Below are 17,032 nucleotides of genomic sequence, written 5' to 3'. Positions count from 1 at the left end.
GTGATGCCATGGCACTCTACCCAGGGGGATAGCTTGAGGCTCCGTCTCAAAAAAAAAAAAAAACAAGTATACTAGGGCTTTAAACACACTTGGTGTGAAGAGATGGTCAGGTATAATACCAGGGTGCCAAAAAATGTATGCACATTGTAAGTGATCTTGTTGGAAATAAAATTGATCATTCCTAAAAGTATATGAATTGCAGGTAAAATGGATGTGTGTAGTATGTCCAGGTACACTTGACCAGAAATAGTACCTTAAGTTCAAAAAGTGATACAGCAATAACATCCCTTAAAATTTGTACACTTTTTTTGTAACCTTCTGTACAAGTGGGGTTGGCATTGTTTGCAGTACTGTTAGTAGTAGTATCTAGCAGTTACTCTGTGGCATTTGACATAATGATAATATAAGAGCATTTTATTTTAGATGTATAAACTACTCGGTCAGCACATTTACTATTTGGAATTGTCCACAGGGAAGTTTTTAGCAGACAACATCGTAGGGTCCGTCCTGGTTTTCTCCTTGATATTTTGGATTCCTTTCAGCATTCTTGTCCATTGTGTGGTAAGTCATCAATTTTTAAATAATTAAACAATTTAAAATTTTTTTTAAATTGTAATTCCAACCACAAAAATCTTTGGAAAAGATAAAATTTGTTCTTAGAAAGTCTGGCCTGATAATTCCAATGACCTTTTTTTGGTTTTATACCTAGGAGGACATGTCTTGTAGAAACCTTAGCTAATTGCCTTTTTAAAAAAATGATACTTGGGGGAGCAGCACCTGTGGCTCAGTGGGCAAGGTGCTGGCCCCATATATCGAGGATGGCGGGTTCAAACCCCAGCCAAATTGCAACACAAATATAGCCAGGCATTGTAGCAGGGCGCTTGTAGTCCCAGCTACTTGGAGGCTGAGGCAGGTGCCTGTGGTCCCAGCTACTCAGGAGGCAAAGCAAGGAAATCACCTAAGCCCAGGAGTTGGAGGTTGCTGTGAGCTGTCATGCCATGGCACTCTACGCAGGGCAACAGCTTGAGGCTTTGTCTGAAAAATAAATAAATAGAATGATACTCTTTTTGTGTGGGTGTTTTATGCTAATATAATTTCTTAGGAATTTTATACTTCTAAGCACAGGAGACTATTATCTCGCTTTGTCTGGGACTTTAATGAGTAAAGTGTCTGTTATAAACAAGAGATTTCAGGCTGACTTTGTTTTAATAGCAGCAATATAATGCAACAACATTTCAAATCCATGTATCATGTAGATTCTGTGTGTTATTATATAGGGTATTCAGGTCTTTCCAACTAAAGAGTGAGCAAGCAGTCTTTTCTATTGTTCAAAACTGAATAACAGCTATAAGTTGAATTGGACTTTTCTAAAGAACTCCGGGTACCGAGTAAGAATCCATTCACCTTGCATCTGTGGGGAATGGGGATTTGTCTGCTGTAGAATTGAGAAAGTCAGACCCAAGCTTTCAGACTTGTTCTCTGAAACTTTTTCCCAGCACTCCTTCTAGGAGCACTTTAAAAAGTCCATCACAGCTAACTCTCATGACAGAGGCATTTGTCCTCCCTTCTGCTTCCTTTTCTTTCCTGTGGCTTCTCCTTGAGCAGCTCTTCTTCAGCAGAGTGGCCAGTGTGATGGGAGCAGGGAGGAAAATCTCCAGGGAGTACTACTCTTGAAGTAAAGCTGTTTGAAAGGTGACAGGGTTGAAGCTGTGAGCCAGGACAGTGTGAGGCCATGGTGAGAGGCTGTTGACCCCTCTGATTCTGCCTCCCCACCTGGGACAGTGATCTGCATACACAAGAAGATAACCCTTTTTATTATTCACCTGCACAAGAGTGGGGGTGGGGGTATCTCTCAGAAAGATAGCATTTAAACCTTGCCTCTTTCTGTCCTTAATGCCAAAAACATATTTCCTTTGAATGCAAAGTAAGCACTTCTAGACTGGTGGCCCAGTGGATAGCTTACATGAGAAACCCATTCTCATCTGTCACACCTGCTACCAGTGTCTATAACTTAGGTTCTAAGTGAGGAAAGAATATTTACTAACTGAATTTTATATGTAGGAATGACCTTTTTTCTTGCTATTGTTTTCTTTCTAGGATAAGAAATTGGATAAGCAATATGAATCTCTGTCACTCTTCCACCCCAGTGTAAGTACACCACATGAAAGAAAAAGGCTTTTCCAGTCATATCTTGAGACCCTGTTAAGCAGAGACCCCGAGCTGTCAGCCCTTGTAGCTGCACTCTGTCTGGTGGGTGGAAGGTTCTAAGTTGGGTGTTAACTCTCCTGACAACACTGAAGATGAACTTTGGTTAATTGCATGGATAAGAGATTTAAAAGAGAAAAGGACAATATGTGATGTTCTTGCCTGTAAACCTAGCATTTTGGGAGGCTGAGGCAAGAAGATCACTTGAGATCAAGATCACTTGAGACCAGCCTGGGCAACACAGTGAGACCCTGTGTCCACAAAATATTTAAAACCTAGCCAGGTGTGCCAGGACATGCCTGTATTCCCAGCTACTTGAGGAGCTGAAGTGGGAGGATCAGTTGTGCCCAGGAGTTTGAGGCTTTAGTGAGTTGTGAGCATGCCAGTGCACTCCAGCCTGGGCAACAAAGCAAGACCTTGTCTCCAGAAAGAAAAATACACACAAAAAAGTGTTGTTCTGCCCCTCCTATAGCCATAAGGAGTGATTTAACTGTTCAGGACTGAGTTAGTATTTTGAGATTGTTTTGTGGTTTAGGGTCTTGATAGTTCAAATTATCTTTTGGGTCCTCAAATGGTAAACTCTCAGGACACTTGAAAGCGTATTTGGAGTTAACTTCTTAGGTTAAGTTTTGCCTAGCACTCCTTAGCAAGAGAGATCTTAGTGCAAGAGAATAAAGGCCATCTTGGATGGCTAAGGTTGGAGCTGTGAGGACCTTTGATTCATTCTTTATTACTATCCATCAAATCCTTATCTTTACAGAATGTTGAAATGCTGAGCAGCATGGATTCAGCATCAGTTCGAGTTCTCAAACCACTTCCTGCGCCCCAGACTCCAGGCCGCCTACAGGCCTCCCCTGTGATCCCAGTGGTAGCTGTGGCTCCAAAGTTGGACCACCAGAGAATGGATACCATTCAGGAGGACCCCAGCACAGACTCACATGTGGACGAGGATGGTTTTGAGAAGGACCCCTTCCCAAATAGCAGCACAGCTGCCAAATCATTTGAAGATCTCACAGACCATCCAATCACCAGAAGTGAAAAGGCCACCTCCTTTAAACTACAGCGTCAGAATCGTGTTGACAGCAAAGAGACAGAGTGCTAGTTTAGGGCTCCATATTCTAGGCTCTTTTGACTTAGGTGCAAAATATTTTTATAGATTTTGACCTAAAATCACAGCATATGTTTAGTGGAGATTTGAAGAAATGAGGAAGTGACTAACAGCAGATGCTGGTCATGTGTTTGAACTTCCTGCATGTAAATAACACTGTGTGGCGAGGCCCTTTCCTTTGAAGAGGTGAGGTGAATCCAGCTTATGTTGAGGCTTTCAGGTTTTGTTTTTTGTGAACTTTAAAATATCTTTTGACCTGTGGTGGAAAAGCAGACAATACAGGTGGATTAGGCTATAAATATTTACGTTTTTGTAAATTAACCTTTTATATTAACAGCACTGATTAGGGAGATGATCAGTTTTTCTTTTGTATACACTGTAACTGATCCGCTGAGTATATAATGAGGCACTTAGCAGTTATTTGTGAGGACAACTGGAACACAGATTTATTTATTTGTCTTCAAGTAGAGACAAAGGGTGAGATAAACCCAGTTATACATTATCTCTAAAAAGTAGGTCTTTTTTCTGGGTATTTCCCAGAGCTTTTACTATATGTCTAAAGGTAGAAATCACGTGGGTTAATATGTCTCATCCTTCTTCTGAAGCTAATACTTTCTAGAATTAAAACAATCTAACTTGAGGTGAGGGTTGCAAATAGAATCCCACCAACTGTTTTTAGAACCTTAATTTCCTGGTTAGTTTTTCCATGTTTTATAAATATGTTCATGTCTCCCTAATACTGTTACCATGCTTTTAAAAAATTCACTGTCCACAAAGCCCGAACTACTTCCAAATATAATTAGAAGGAGCATGGTTGCCTGTTTTCAAACACAAGGGGTTCAGTATTTCTTACCAGAGATGAGGTGGTTGACTAGGCAGAGGGGTGACGAGTCAGCAGGGGAGGAAATTCTCCTGCCCTGGTGAGGCCTGCTCCTCTTAGAAGAGACGCCCTAGAAGCCCTTGTCAGTGACCCACACTGGATATTTGACTGACTTCTTGCTTTAGTGCTTCTGGATTCTAAGATGATCTGCATTTACCATGAAGGGTAAAAGTCATTACTCTGATTTCTGTTTTCCGTAAAATTAGTTCAAAATTTTACATCCCCAGAACTGAAGTGTCCTCACCAGGCATCACGTTTTAACTGAGATACCTTGTAAACTTTGAGGACAATTAACCAAACCTGTGACAAATCATGCCTTTCCCCTCTCCAAGGATGCTTCTTACACAGGTAACTTGTTACACTAATACTTGAACTTTGTGCCTTATGGTATTCGCTATCTTTTAACCAGATACAATACTCTTACATTTTAGTTACACTTTCAGAATTTGATACAAGGTGAATGGGGTGTGTGGGTGTATGTATGAGTGAAACAGTTCTCATCAGAATGTAAAAAAACATTTTTATAAAATTGTGACTTTTTAAAAAAATAATTGTCTTACCTTTTTGCCATATATAGAATTTATAAGCTGCTCAGGGTATATCTTATAGCCATGGCACTAATAACATCTACACCAAGCAATAAATATTTACTATCAAAACACAGTGTATATAAGTACAAAAATTCCATGAAAAATCCTAATATTTTTATTAATATTGGTGACAATGTGGTTTTTGATCCAGAGGCACGAGGAATTGTTTAAGCTTAAAAACAAAAATATTCTTATGTTGATCTCCTGGGAATCTGTGTGTGTTAGGAAATTGAGTTCTGTGGATTGCCAGTCAGACTTGGGTTTCCAGTGATGACTAATGGTCTCCGTCTCCCAGCAAACTTAATTCAGGCTTTGCTTCTGCCACATCTCGCCAGTACGGAAGCAGCAAAGGCAGAGAAGAGACCCTCCTCTCTATCAAAGGCCAGAGATGTGAGAACAAAAACTCATTTCCCTTTGGTGACAAATGGAGTCCATCTGATAAATAGGATGAAAAGTCCTGTAAGGAAGGGAGAACGCGGGTAAGATGTGATTTTGCCAGTGGTGCCACTCTCCTGGTTGTAGGCCTGCAACAAAATGGTTACCAGTCCCTTTCATTTCAAGCATCTGACCAGAGTTGTCTGGGACATGTACCATTTACACAGGTGCTCAGATACACAGAACATTCACTAGTACTGCAGGTACCATCTCCATGTTAGGGAACTGAGCTTCCTAAAATCACTGTCAGGGTGAGATATTATTCTAGGTCTTTGGTTCTCAGGTTATCGGTTGGAAGAGGCTTAATGAGTGAATATGGACCATTAATGCAATCAATGGAAATGAAAAGTTTGGTATTAAAGAGCTTGAGATCCCAGTAAGTCATTGTTTTTGACTTAGTCTGTGTGTTACATTGGTAGGCAGGTTTTTAGGTGGAAAGAACTTGTACCATCCAGCCTAGAAGAATAATTGCTGGGATATTAGAGTATAGTCTCCCCAGTCCTCCCCTGAACTGAAGAATATTTAACCTTAGAGCCATTTCTGCCTTGGGGAAGAATCTCACTAGGCAAATGCTCCGCTCCAATCCCTGGTGGAAACTGGGTGGCCAGTGAGCTGTATGACTTACAGACCAGGAATTGAGATTCTGGTAGCATTTCTCCCTGGGCCTTGGTTTTCTCATCGAGGTGGTTGTAGATTAGATGTTCTCTAAGGAAGACACTCCCAGTTTGACAATCTTAAAGGACATGGGAGCATAGCTAGCCGGTGGTTTACACTTTCCTCTAGTAGCACAACCTTTTCAGGCCATCTCAGATGGAATCTTAGACAATAGAACTCCAGATGTCGACCTTTAGGTACTCAAGCTTCCAAGGTGCCTCCTGATCTGGGAATCCTGGAAATTCAAGTCTAGCCAAGGTTTCAAAGGAAGATGAGGCACAGGAGTCCAGTGACTTAGGTACAGAGCTGGCACCGAAGCCAGGGCTCATAGGGCCTCCACAAGTGATTAGTGATTCTCAGTATCCGAAGAGTACTATGATTCCCATTTCCCCCATTACAGATGTATAAACATGTAAATATTAAGAATTACTAGGTCATTGGGAAGATTGGTATGGATTAAGACAGCAGAAAAAGTCGGCACCTAATTTAGTGATTCTTTGCTGTTTTCTTTTTACCTTCCTTTGTCCAAGTAGCCAAACCTGACAGCTGTGGGTAAACTGGAATGGGGCCACAAGGCTTCCTACATACCAGACCCTCCCTTCCCCTGGGTTCTTCAAATGCCTTCAGTCTCAGCAACGTCCGCTGCTTTCTGGCTCTCAGCACAGCAGTGAAATGGCCTTTTAGGTGCTTTGCAGCACTGACCCTTTACTAAAGAATGCAGAGTTGTAGAAAAATTAGAAAGGCCAGTGCCTGCCCTCTTCTGTGCCCTCCTTCACCTTACCCTCTGGCCACCACCAAGTATTCTGTCACTATCGTCTTACCTTCTGAGACACCAGAGATGGGATCGCACATGTATAGCCTTTTGGGACTGGCCCCTTTCCTCAGCGAAATGCCCCTTGAGATTCACCCCAACTGCGGCATACGTGCAGTTTCCTCTATTGCAAAGCAGTATTCACTGATGTACATTTATCCATAGGAAGATAGCTGGGCATTTCTAGCTTTGGGCAGTTTTGAATAATGCTGCCCATAAACAGTTATACACAGGTTTTACGGGAAGCTAGTTTTCATCTCTAGGCCAAATACCCAGGATTGGATTGCTGGGTCCCCCATAAGTGTCTCCTCAGTGGCTGCACTATTCTGACACAGGGACCAGCTTTTTATACCTTTTATATTTGTAAATGCACTTTCAGGCTTTAAAACAAAGTAATTTTAATTAGAATTACATAGCTCAAACTCAATTTTATTAGCTAATACCACATTTTACTTACATTCACTGTTTTGTCTGTTAACAAGTTTTAACCCCTCCCCCCACTCTATTTATAAAACAACATGGCCTGGGCCAGGTATGATGGCTCACATCTGTAATCTTAGGTCTCTGAGAGGCCAAGGTGGGTTAACTGCTTGAGTTAAGGAGTTTGAGACCGGCCTGTGCAAGACTGAGACCCTATCACTACTGAAAATAGAAAACTAGCCTGGTGTTCTGGCAGGCACCTATAGTCCCAGCTACTGGGGAGGCTGAGGCAAGAGAATTGCTTGAGCCCAAGAGTTTGAGGTTGCTGTGAGTTGTGATGCCATGCACTCTACAGAGGGCAACAAAGTGAGACTGTCTTAAAAAAAAAGAATTCAGCCTGGCCTGGATGTGTTGTTTGTTTGAGACAGTCTTACTATGTCACCCAGGCTAGAATACAGTGATGTCATCAGGCCTGAGCTACCTCGCCTGGCCATGGATGTTCTTAAATATGAACCATTTATTCCTCATTGATGTCACCAAATAGTAACTCCTAGCTAAGGAACTAGGCTGAAACTAGAAACTAAGCTACTGGGTTTGTGAGATGTTCTGGAGCCTTCTATGCCTTCCCCTTACCCCCAATCATTTTATTTATTTATTTATTTATTTTGAGACAGAGTCTCACTTTGTCACCCTCAGTAGAGTACTGTGGTGTCACAGCTCACAGCAACCTCAAACTCTTGGGCTTAAGTGATTCTCTTGTCTCAGCCTCCCAAGTAGCTGGGACTACAGGCGTCCACCACAACACCTGGCTATTTGTTTGCTGTTATAGTTGTCATTGTTGTCTAGCTGGCTGAGTTCAAACCTGCCAACCCCAGTGTTTGTGGCTGGTGCTCTAGTCACTGAACTATGGGTGCCAATCCCAAATCATTTTATTTTTATTGGTGAAAGGGACAGCTGTCTTAACTAAGCAGAGCCCTTCCAAGAAAACCTATACACACATATCTGGCTTATTTCTGCGATCCCACTTATTCCGAGAGGACTGAGCAAGTCACTGTACCTGGCTGTCCTTCTGCATCAGGGTCCACAGGTCAAGTACATCAGTCCCACAGTCTTGGGCTACTTGTAAACATGCGTTGGCATATTCACCAACAACTGAGTTCAGGCGATTTAATTTGCAACCTATTGAAGGGAGGAAATCCAAGTGACATCTGGTAAGCCCAAGTGCTGCTCCTTATGCAAGTTCTATGGACCTGGACAGTTTCAAACTTAAGTTAAAAACTGACCCCACCTGGAGCAGCTGTGGGGGTTGTGGAAAATTAAGCTGTGGGTCTTGCAGGTTACTCACATGTGCTGCTCTACCCAGCAGAGGACAAGTACCTGGGTTCTGAGTCAGACTTCCTGGATCTGTCACTGGCTGTGTGATCTTAGGCAAGTTACTTAACTTCTGAGACTGAAGTTCCTCATCAGTTAAGAGGAAACAGTCTTCCATTACTTAGTTCAATGTAAGCATTGCACATTGTATATTTAAACAGTACCCTGAACCCCATAAAGGCATCAATGTACAAAGTTAAGATTTAATAAAACAATTAAACATCTAGCATGCTTAAAATGGGCCCCCATTTACCTGAAAACAACAGCTAATTTTGAGCTCTCCTGTGTTGTAAAGCCATTAATTTGTCTTAGAATAACCTGTTTTCCTTTAGTTTTAGGCAACTTAGAAAAATTCCAAAAGCACCTTCTCAACCATTCAGATACAGTTGACCCTTGAGCAATACAGGTTTGAACTGCAAGGTCTACTTGTTATACATACATTATTTTTTCATCCAAAGGCAGATCAAAAATACACTATTTGCAAGTTGCAAGGCCTGAGTATGTGAAGGGCCAACTGTGGTACTTGAGCTATACAGATTTTGGTACACTTGGGGACCCTGGAGCCTCCTCAAGTGTACTGAGGGACAACTCTATGTCAGAATGAGAGAACTATTAGACTCGAGTTGCGTAACAGTGTCCGTAAGTAGAAGAAAACATGAAGAGATTTTACCACTACCCTTTGTCTCTAAATGCCAAATAGGCGAAAAAGGGAAGAATCTCTATGGACAGAGCAGAGAAAGGGCCATCTCTCCTGCTCACCTACAGATGGAAAGCAAATGGCTGCAGGTGGCTTCCACCTCTGGAAAGTCAGGAAAAATGCCCCCAAGGTAGAGATAAAAGTCAAGGGCACATCCAGCTCCTCAATTTCAGCACTGAAGTTTGCCCGACTTTCCAGACACTCCCTCAGCTCTCTGCAGTTCTCGTGTACCTCGATTCAGCAACTATAAAGATCAAGTGCCAGGCCAGTGGCTCCCTCCTGAGTTATCCAAAGCCATAATCCCTTTTCTCTGTGAAAAGAGCCCTTAGGTATGAGATAATGGACACTATACTTGTAACCTCAGTTGACTAAGAACAGACTGGTAAGGATATACCACCCCGCTAAGCTGAGACCTCTGGCAGGAAGCCACTGTCCTGCCGGGGTCTGATGAGATGGGCTCAGGCTCCTTTACCCTGCGCCAGGCACTCAGCTTCCCAGGCTGTTTCACAGAGAGGGGGCGGGGTGATGAGAATGACGCGGTTCTCCGGGACATCCACAGACTTCAGGTACCGCACCATGCTCTTTAAATTCGCAACGTACTCATCCAGGGGAACGTGTTGCTTGGGATTCTCATCTGTTGAATGAAGCATGAATACGTCAGCTCAAGTGCACACTTATTATAAGTGACAATTAAGATGAATACACTTTTGCAAATGCCTGTTACTCATGATATCATTGGGGGAACTGTTTAGCACCGAGGACACAGAGAAGACTGCCCTGCTCTTGAATTAAAGTGTACAGTTCTCTTAAAACGAGACTTCAGAGGCTCTAGGGGCATTTTAAGGCCTGTTTTCTCTGGAGTCCAATTTGTTACTAATTGATTAGGTCGAATTTGTAAAGCAAACAGCCCTGGCTGTGGAGTAAAACTGCTCAGGTTCCAACCCTGGCTTTGTGACTGACTATCCACGTGACCTCAGGCAACTCCGTCACCTCCCTGGGAAAACAGGGATGATAATAGGGTCTCTCCTGGGGTAACTAGGCAAGTTAAATTAGCTAAGTGTGTAAAGCAGAGAGCAGGGTGCTTTCCACAAAGCAAGCGGGCAATAAACAAGTGTTAACCTCACTACTGCAGTTACCATGATGACAGAGGATGATTTCTAGATCTGCTCTCACACAAGTATTACCAGGCTCCTTGTAGACCATCTCCAAGTACAGAAAGTACAGTAAAAAGAAGAAAATAAAGTGACCTGTGCCCACCACCCAGAAGCCAAACTGATACTTGGATGCACATTCCCACTTTCCCACATAGATACGTGTACTTTCAAAACATGAGATCACATTGAAGATATGCGGCTTTACACTGTTTTTTCTACATAAAGTCCCTTGAGTTACAAACATCTGACTTATGTACGACTTGCACTTACAAACAGAGGCTATTACAGATAATAGGTAAAATGTACCTGTTCCAACTTACAGAAATTCAACTTAAGAACCTATAGACACTATGTTGTTCGTAACCCAGGGACTGCTTGTGATGTTTTATTACAAACATTTCTGTATCCACAAATAAACTTCAAAGACCATGAAATTGGCTGGGTAAGGTGGCTCAGGCTGTAATCCTAGCACTCCAGGAGGCTAAGGCGGTGGATTGCCTGAACTCACAGGTTCGAGACCAGCCTGAGCCACAGCAAGACCCCCGTCTCTAAAAAAATACCTGGGCATTGTGGTGGGTGCCCACAGTTCCAGCTACTTGGGAGGCTGAGGCAAGAGAATAGCTTGAGTCCAGGAGTTTGAGGTTGCTATGAGCAATAACACCATGGCACTCAATCCTAGAGCAAGTGAATGAAATTCTGTTTCAAAAAATAAAATATGGCTCAGCGCCTGTAGCACAGTGGTTATGGCATCAGCCACGTACATCGAGGGTGGCGGGTTCAAACCTGGCCTGGCCAGCTAAAACAACAATGACAATAACAAAAAATAGCTAGGTGTTATGGCGGGTGCCTATAGTCCCAGCTACTTGGGAGGCTAAGGCAAGAGAATTGCTTGAGCTCAAGGATTTGAGGTTGCTGTGAGCTGTGATGCCACAGCACTCTATTGAGGGTGACACAGTGAGACTATCTCAAAATACATAAAAATAAATAAAGTAACATTATTAAAACAAATTTTTTCCCCCTGAGTTTTCTTTCTTACAGCTTTTGGTGTAAAATAAACAAAGATTTACTTTGTTTTCTCCCATGTGGTTACCTTACAGCCTCTCTCCTGATAACCTATAATTTATATAATCCTTTTAGGCAGCAAGATTTCTCAAATCAGTTGGCAGTGTTCATCTCCAGACTCACCTGCGAGGTTTCCCCATGTGCCTATAGAGAGCAGACACGCCACGTCTGTGGCACAGCTAGGGACACAGAAGAAATCTCTAGAAGCTGACTACCCAATTCCCCAAAACAAAGGTTGACTTTTCTCCTTTCTACTCACAAGAGAATCTCCTTAAGGGAGTAGAAAGAACAGAAAGGCTTCTTATGTGGCCAATTCTGGGCTAGTCACAGCAGCAATTCTTCAGCAAAAAGGGAAGACCAGGTTCCTTTTCCAAATCCATGTTCACCACCACCAAGATTTAAGGCCAATCCAGGTCAAGGTTAATGTTGCCCTGAAATACACCTGTCTCATCAGTGTGATACAAACTGTATGGTGCTGGGAGGCTCAGGGTGGATTGCCTGAGCTTATAGGTTCAAGACCATCCTGAGCCAGAGTAAGACCCTGTCACTAAAAATAGCCAGGTACTGTGGTGGCACTTGTAGTCCCAGCTACTTGGCAGGCTGAGGCAAGAGACTCGGCTTAAGCTCAAGAGTTTGAGGTTGCTGTGAGCTATGACGCCACAGCACTCTACCAAAGGTGACAAAGACTCTGTCTCTAAAAACAAACTGCACGGGATACAACCCGAGCCTCTGCTGCCAACCACAATTAGAGGGAAATGCCAGCAACTTAGCACAGCACTCACTGACCCTAGAAAACAAGAGTTTGCAAGTGCAGGTCTGGCAATAACTGAGGTATGTAGAAAATGAGTTGGGAATAAAACCCACCCACATTAAAGCCAGAAGAAACACATATAAAGAAACTCAGGGAACTCGTTACAAGCTGGCAAAACTTTACTGGGAGATAAGTAAACAGGTGAAAAAAACTATAACTTTAAGTTTTCTATAACATAAAAATGATTCAAAATAAGCCAGGAAAACACAAAAATGCCTTTACCTTTTAGCGCACTGTCATTGGCACCAAAGAAAACTGTAACTGCTACTGGGCTGTCCAAACTGTTCCCCTTCCTGATTAACCTTGGAAGGATGATTTTGGCCCATCTGGTATTGTAACCTGAAAATCCACGATTCAGAACATCACATTTCCTGAAATGAAAATTTTTAAAAAGGTTAATTGTGGGTGAAGAACTATTAATTGTCCTTGATGGCTAACCTTTCAGTGCTCTCTAAGCTTCTAATGCCACCACAGGGCTCCAAGCCAGCCCTGAGTTTCACACTGCTAAGAGCAAGAACATATTTGAAGCATGCTGTCCTTTAAGTTGTTCAAAGACAGAGGCAAATATGCCGTATTCCTCAACGAGAGAAGTTGTCGATGTGAGTAACTGCACAGAAAGGCGCTGAGATTTAGTGTGCAGGCTGGTCTGGCCCCAGCTCAGAGGGATGCTTTTACTCGCTTTTATTTGTTTGTGACAGATCTGTTGGTGAGTTTTATCCCCAACTCAATTTGAGGAAGTATCTTAGGTAGAAAGTCACTAATAAGCTGTAACTCAAACATGACAATGGTTTTGTTTGGGATAAGTATATAGAATATTTAAGGCTATAGTTTTGGGGTTTTTTTGAGACAGAGTCTCAAGCTGTTGCCCTGGGTAGAGTGCCGTGCTGTCATAGCTCACAGCAACCTCCAATTCTTGGGCTCAAGCAATCCTTTTGCCTCAGTTTTTCTATTTTTAGTAGAGTCAGGGTCTCGCTTTTGCTCAGGGTGGTCTTGAACTTGTGAGCTCGAGCAATCTGCCTGCCTCGGCCTCCCAGAGTGCTAGGATTACAGGTGAACCACCACACCTGACCGAGACTGTAGTTTTGATTCAATAATTTTAGTAAATATATTGGCTGTATTTCAATTTCAATTAATAGGCTTTTTTTTCCTTCTTAAAGTTTGATTGACAGCACCAGATGGTATAATGGAAAAACCAGCCATAACCCTGGAGCCAGGCTGCCTGGGTTTGTATCCTCCTTCCATCTCTGCCTAGATGCTCCGGGCACATCACTGCCTCCTCCTATGTGAAGGGAGGACACTCGCAGCTGAGGAGTATATGGGACGTGTGCTTACCACACCTTAGAAGAGACCAGTCACACATTTGTTTCACAGTAATACATAAAGGGAGGGATGGATGGGTTCATCATACTTTCTGTTTTTGTAGATGTTTCATGGTGTACAGAAAAAATATTTCTTGTAAAATAAAATGAATCTTGGGCCAGGTGCAGTGGCTCACGCCTGTAATCCCAGCACTCTGGGAGGCTGAGGCAGGCAGATCACCTGAGCTCTCGAGTTCCAAACCAGCCTAAGCTAGAGCAAGACCCTGCCTCTAAAAATAGCCGGGTGTTGTGGCCAGCGCTTGTAGTCCCAGCTACTTGGAAGGCTGAGGCAAGAGAATTGCTTGAGCCTGGGAGTCTGAGGATGCCGTGAGCTATGACTCCATGGCACTCTACTAAGGGTGACAAAGTGAGACTCTGTTTTGAAAAAATAGATAAAATGAATCTTGAGGCTTAATTTATGCTTAGCAAATCAATGTGGTGCTTTCTGGTGTATGGTCCAAATTCTTGCATATAAACCACTTATACCGTGTTTCCCCGAAAATAAGACCTACCCCAAAAATAAGCCCTAGCAGGATTTCTATGCATTTGTTAAATATAAGCCCTACCCAGATAATAAGACCTAGTGATGGGCATGGCTATGCAGAGCATTTCGGCGCAGAGAGTTAAGACATCCCCTGAAAATAAGCCCTAGTGTGTCTTCTTAAGAAAAAAATAAATATAAGACAGTGTCTTATTTTCAGGGAAACACAGTAGAAGTGAGGGCACCGATGAATAACTGGTGGCTACTGCCAGGTAACAAAGCAAGTGGCAGGCGGGAATGCATACAAACTGTGGGATGTCCCAGGAAGCATTTACATAGTTGGCACCAACAAAACTCAGGTTTATTTCTGAGTGTCTCATGTGTAACTATTACAAAAAGCGCTGACAATCCATTTTAAAGACTCCAATCTCGGTGGCTGATACCTGTAATCCCAGCACTCTGGGAGGAAGAAGAAAGAGGATCCCTTGAACTCGGGAGTTAGAGACTAGCCTGAGCAAAGGCAAGATTCCGTCTCTACTGTAAAAACAGAAAAAACTAGCGGGACACTGTGGTGGGCATCTGTAGTCTCAGCTACTCAGGAGGTCAAGGCAAGGGGATCACTTGAGCCCAAGAGTTTGAGGTTTCTGTGAGCTGTGAGGCCATGGCATTCTAGCCTGGGCAACAGCTTTAGACTCTGTCTCAGAAGAAAAATATATACAAAAGTAATTTATATGGATTTACAAACTGTTAAAAATGCATTTTGTGACATAGAATACAAAGATATTATTTATTTTATTTTATTTTTTTTTTGCAGTTTTTGGCCTGGGCTGGGTTTGAACCCACGACCTCCAGCATATGGGGCCGGTGCCCTACTCCTTTGAGCCACAGGTGCTGCCCTATTTATTTATTTTTATTGTTATTTTTTTAAGGTGAGCATAGAACAAAGTTTATGGAAGAAGACAAAGGTAAGTTTAGAGGAAGAGCTAGATATAGAGGAAGAGCTTACAGAGCGAAATACATTTGGCACAGAGAGTGAAAGGGCCTCAACTGCCAGGGCAAGTAGGCAGAAGCCCAGAGATCTTATTTAAAGCTAAACTTCAAGAACATCACTATGAGATGAGGAGTGAACACTGAATTGTCTTTTTTTTTTTTTTAACAAGTTAGGTCTTGCTCTGTTGCCCAGGCTAGAGTGTAGTGACTGCATCATAACTCAGTACAACCTTGAACTTCTGGGCTCAAGCGATTCTCCTGCCTCAGTCTCCAGAGTAATTGGCATTACAAGCAAGTGCTACCACACCCAGCTTAATTCTATGTTTAATAATTTATTAATATTAGTGTATGCAGGCTTGGTCCCTGTAGCTTAGGGGCTAGAGCGCCAGCCACATACACCAGGGCTGGCAGGTTTGAACTCGGCCCATGCCTGCCAAACAACTACAACAAAAAAAAAATAGCCAGGCATTGTGGCAGGTGCCTGTAGTCCCAGCTACTTGGGAGGCAAGAGAATCGCTTGAGCCCAAGAGTTTGAGGTTGTTGTGAGCTGTGACACCCACAGCACTCTACCAAGGGTAACGTAGTGAGACTATCTCAAAAAGTAAAAAATAAAAAATTACTGTATATAGTACAAGAGGACAGTTGTAGTAAGATGTCTCTTAACATCCTTACTCTTTTTTTTTTTGAGATAGAGCTTCAAGCTGTCCCCCTGGTAGAGTGCTGTGGCATCACAACTCACAGCAACCTCCAACTCCTGGGCTCAAGCGAGTCACTTGCCTCAGCCTCCCAAGTAGCTGGGACTACAGGTGCCCACCACAACACCCGGCTATTTTTTGGTTGCAGTCATCATTGTTGTTTGGTGGGCCCAGGCTGGATTCGAACCTGCCACCTTAGGTGTATGTGGCTGGTGCCTTAGCCACTTGAGCCACAGGTGCCGAGCCAACATCCTTACTCTTAAATATGGCAATTAGGATAAATTAAAACACTGGGATCAGTTCAGGCCTGTGCAGATGGTTGAAACAGACATCCTAAAAAAGACAGGTGGACTTGAAGTGCCCCGGTCCCCTGGCAGTGAGTAGAGATGATGTCTTTGATGCCATCCAACTCCTCAGCGTCCTATGACAGGACCCAGCTTACCCTGACCTCCCAGTTTCCCACAGGGCTCTGCTATAGGAAGAATATTGGGTCAATATCCAAAATGAACTCAACTGGGGAGTTAAGAATATATATGAACACTTCACTGACTGTTTAAATCACATTGATTGTTATAACTAAAAAAGAATGTGTTACTAGCTGGGCGGAGTGGCAGGCACCTGTGGCCCCAGCTACCCGGGAGGTGGAGGCAAGAGATGGCTCAAGCCCCAAGTTTGAAGCTGCTGTGAACTATGAGGCCATTGCACTCTATCCAGGGTGACAGAGTGAGGCTTTGTCTCAAAAAAAAAAAAAAGAAAGAAAAATAATCTGTCTTCTGTCTTCTGTAAATGGTAAATAGTTTTATTTTTTAGATCCCAAACTCTTAATACATTTAGATCCCAAACCCATAATACATTTTCTACAAATTTTAGTGTTTGATTTCACCTGGTGGCATAGTCCATAGTTTTTTTTTAGACAGAGTCTCAATCAAGCTGTTGCCCTGGGTAGAGTACCATGGCATCAAGCTTACAGCAACCTCCCAACTTGGGCTCAAGCGATCCTCTTGCCTCCGTATTTTAGTAGAGACGGGGTCTTGTTTTTGCTCAGGCTCGTCTCCAACTTGTGAGCTCAGGCAATCCACCTGCCTCAGCCTCCCAGAGTGCTAGGATTACAGAAGTGAGCCATCATGCCTGGCCCTGAGCTGACATTTTCTATCAATAACTACTCAAGTATCCATCCAGAATCCATTCTCACCTGACTAGCTTGTCAGCCAGCGATGCTCCCCATCCTCCCTGCTGAAACGAAAACTGAAGAAAGAAAAGCCCATTATTACCACTTCTCAGTGTAATCAGACCATTTCAGTAAGGTTTTT

General features: G+C 43.0%; 2 protein-coding genes across 3 annotated transcripts in view; one reads left to right on the top strand and one right to left on the bottom strand.

Moving 5' to 3' along the window:
- The window catches only part of ADAM17 (ADAM metallopeptidase domain 17), a 74,593-nt gene extending 69,719 nt beyond the window's left edge, over positions 1 to 4,874 (top strand). The window contains 3 exon segments of the mRNA XM_023511807.1: positions 473 to 561; positions 2,098 to 2,148; positions 2,966 to 4,874. Coding sequence (XP_023367575.1) covers positions 473 to 561; positions 2,098 to 2,148; positions 2,966 to 3,307 — 482 coding nt within the window. The 3' untranslated portion in view covers positions 3,308 to 4,874.
- IAH1 (isoamyl acetate hydrolyzing esterase 1 (putative)) overlaps positions 4,873 to 17,032 on the bottom strand; it is a 14,877-nt gene continuing 2,717 nt past the window's right edge. Inside the window, exons 2-6 of one of the 2 annotated variants that reach the window (XM_003787381.3) lie at positions 16,915 to 16,967; positions 12,421 to 12,569; positions 9,644 to 9,805; positions 8,161 to 8,282; positions 4,873 to 5,240 (exon numbers count right to left, since the gene is read on the bottom strand). In XM_003787381.3, the coding sequence (XP_003787429.1) occupies positions 5,058 to 5,240; positions 8,161 to 8,282; positions 9,644 to 9,805; positions 12,421 to 12,569; positions 16,915 to 16,967 (669 nt within the window). In that variant the 3' untranslated portion in view covers positions 4,873 to 5,057. The remainder of the gene's footprint in view (positions 5,241 to 8,160; positions 8,283 to 9,643; positions 9,806 to 12,420; positions 12,570 to 16,914; positions 16,968 to 17,032) is intronic. The other variant, XM_023511837.1, reaches the window with a different exon arrangement.

The sequence above is a fragment of the Otolemur garnettii genome, unplaced genomic scaffold, assembly GCF_000181295.1.
Source record: "Otolemur garnettii isolate 467f Iridium unplaced genomic scaffold, OtoGar3 scaffold00022, whole genome shotgun sequence".
Classification (NCBI taxonomy): Eukaryota; Metazoa; Chordata; class Mammalia; order Primates; family Galagidae; genus Otolemur; species Otolemur garnettii.
The sequence above is the reverse complement of the archived record's forward strand: the minus strand, read 5'-3'. Positions and strand labels throughout refer to the sequence as shown.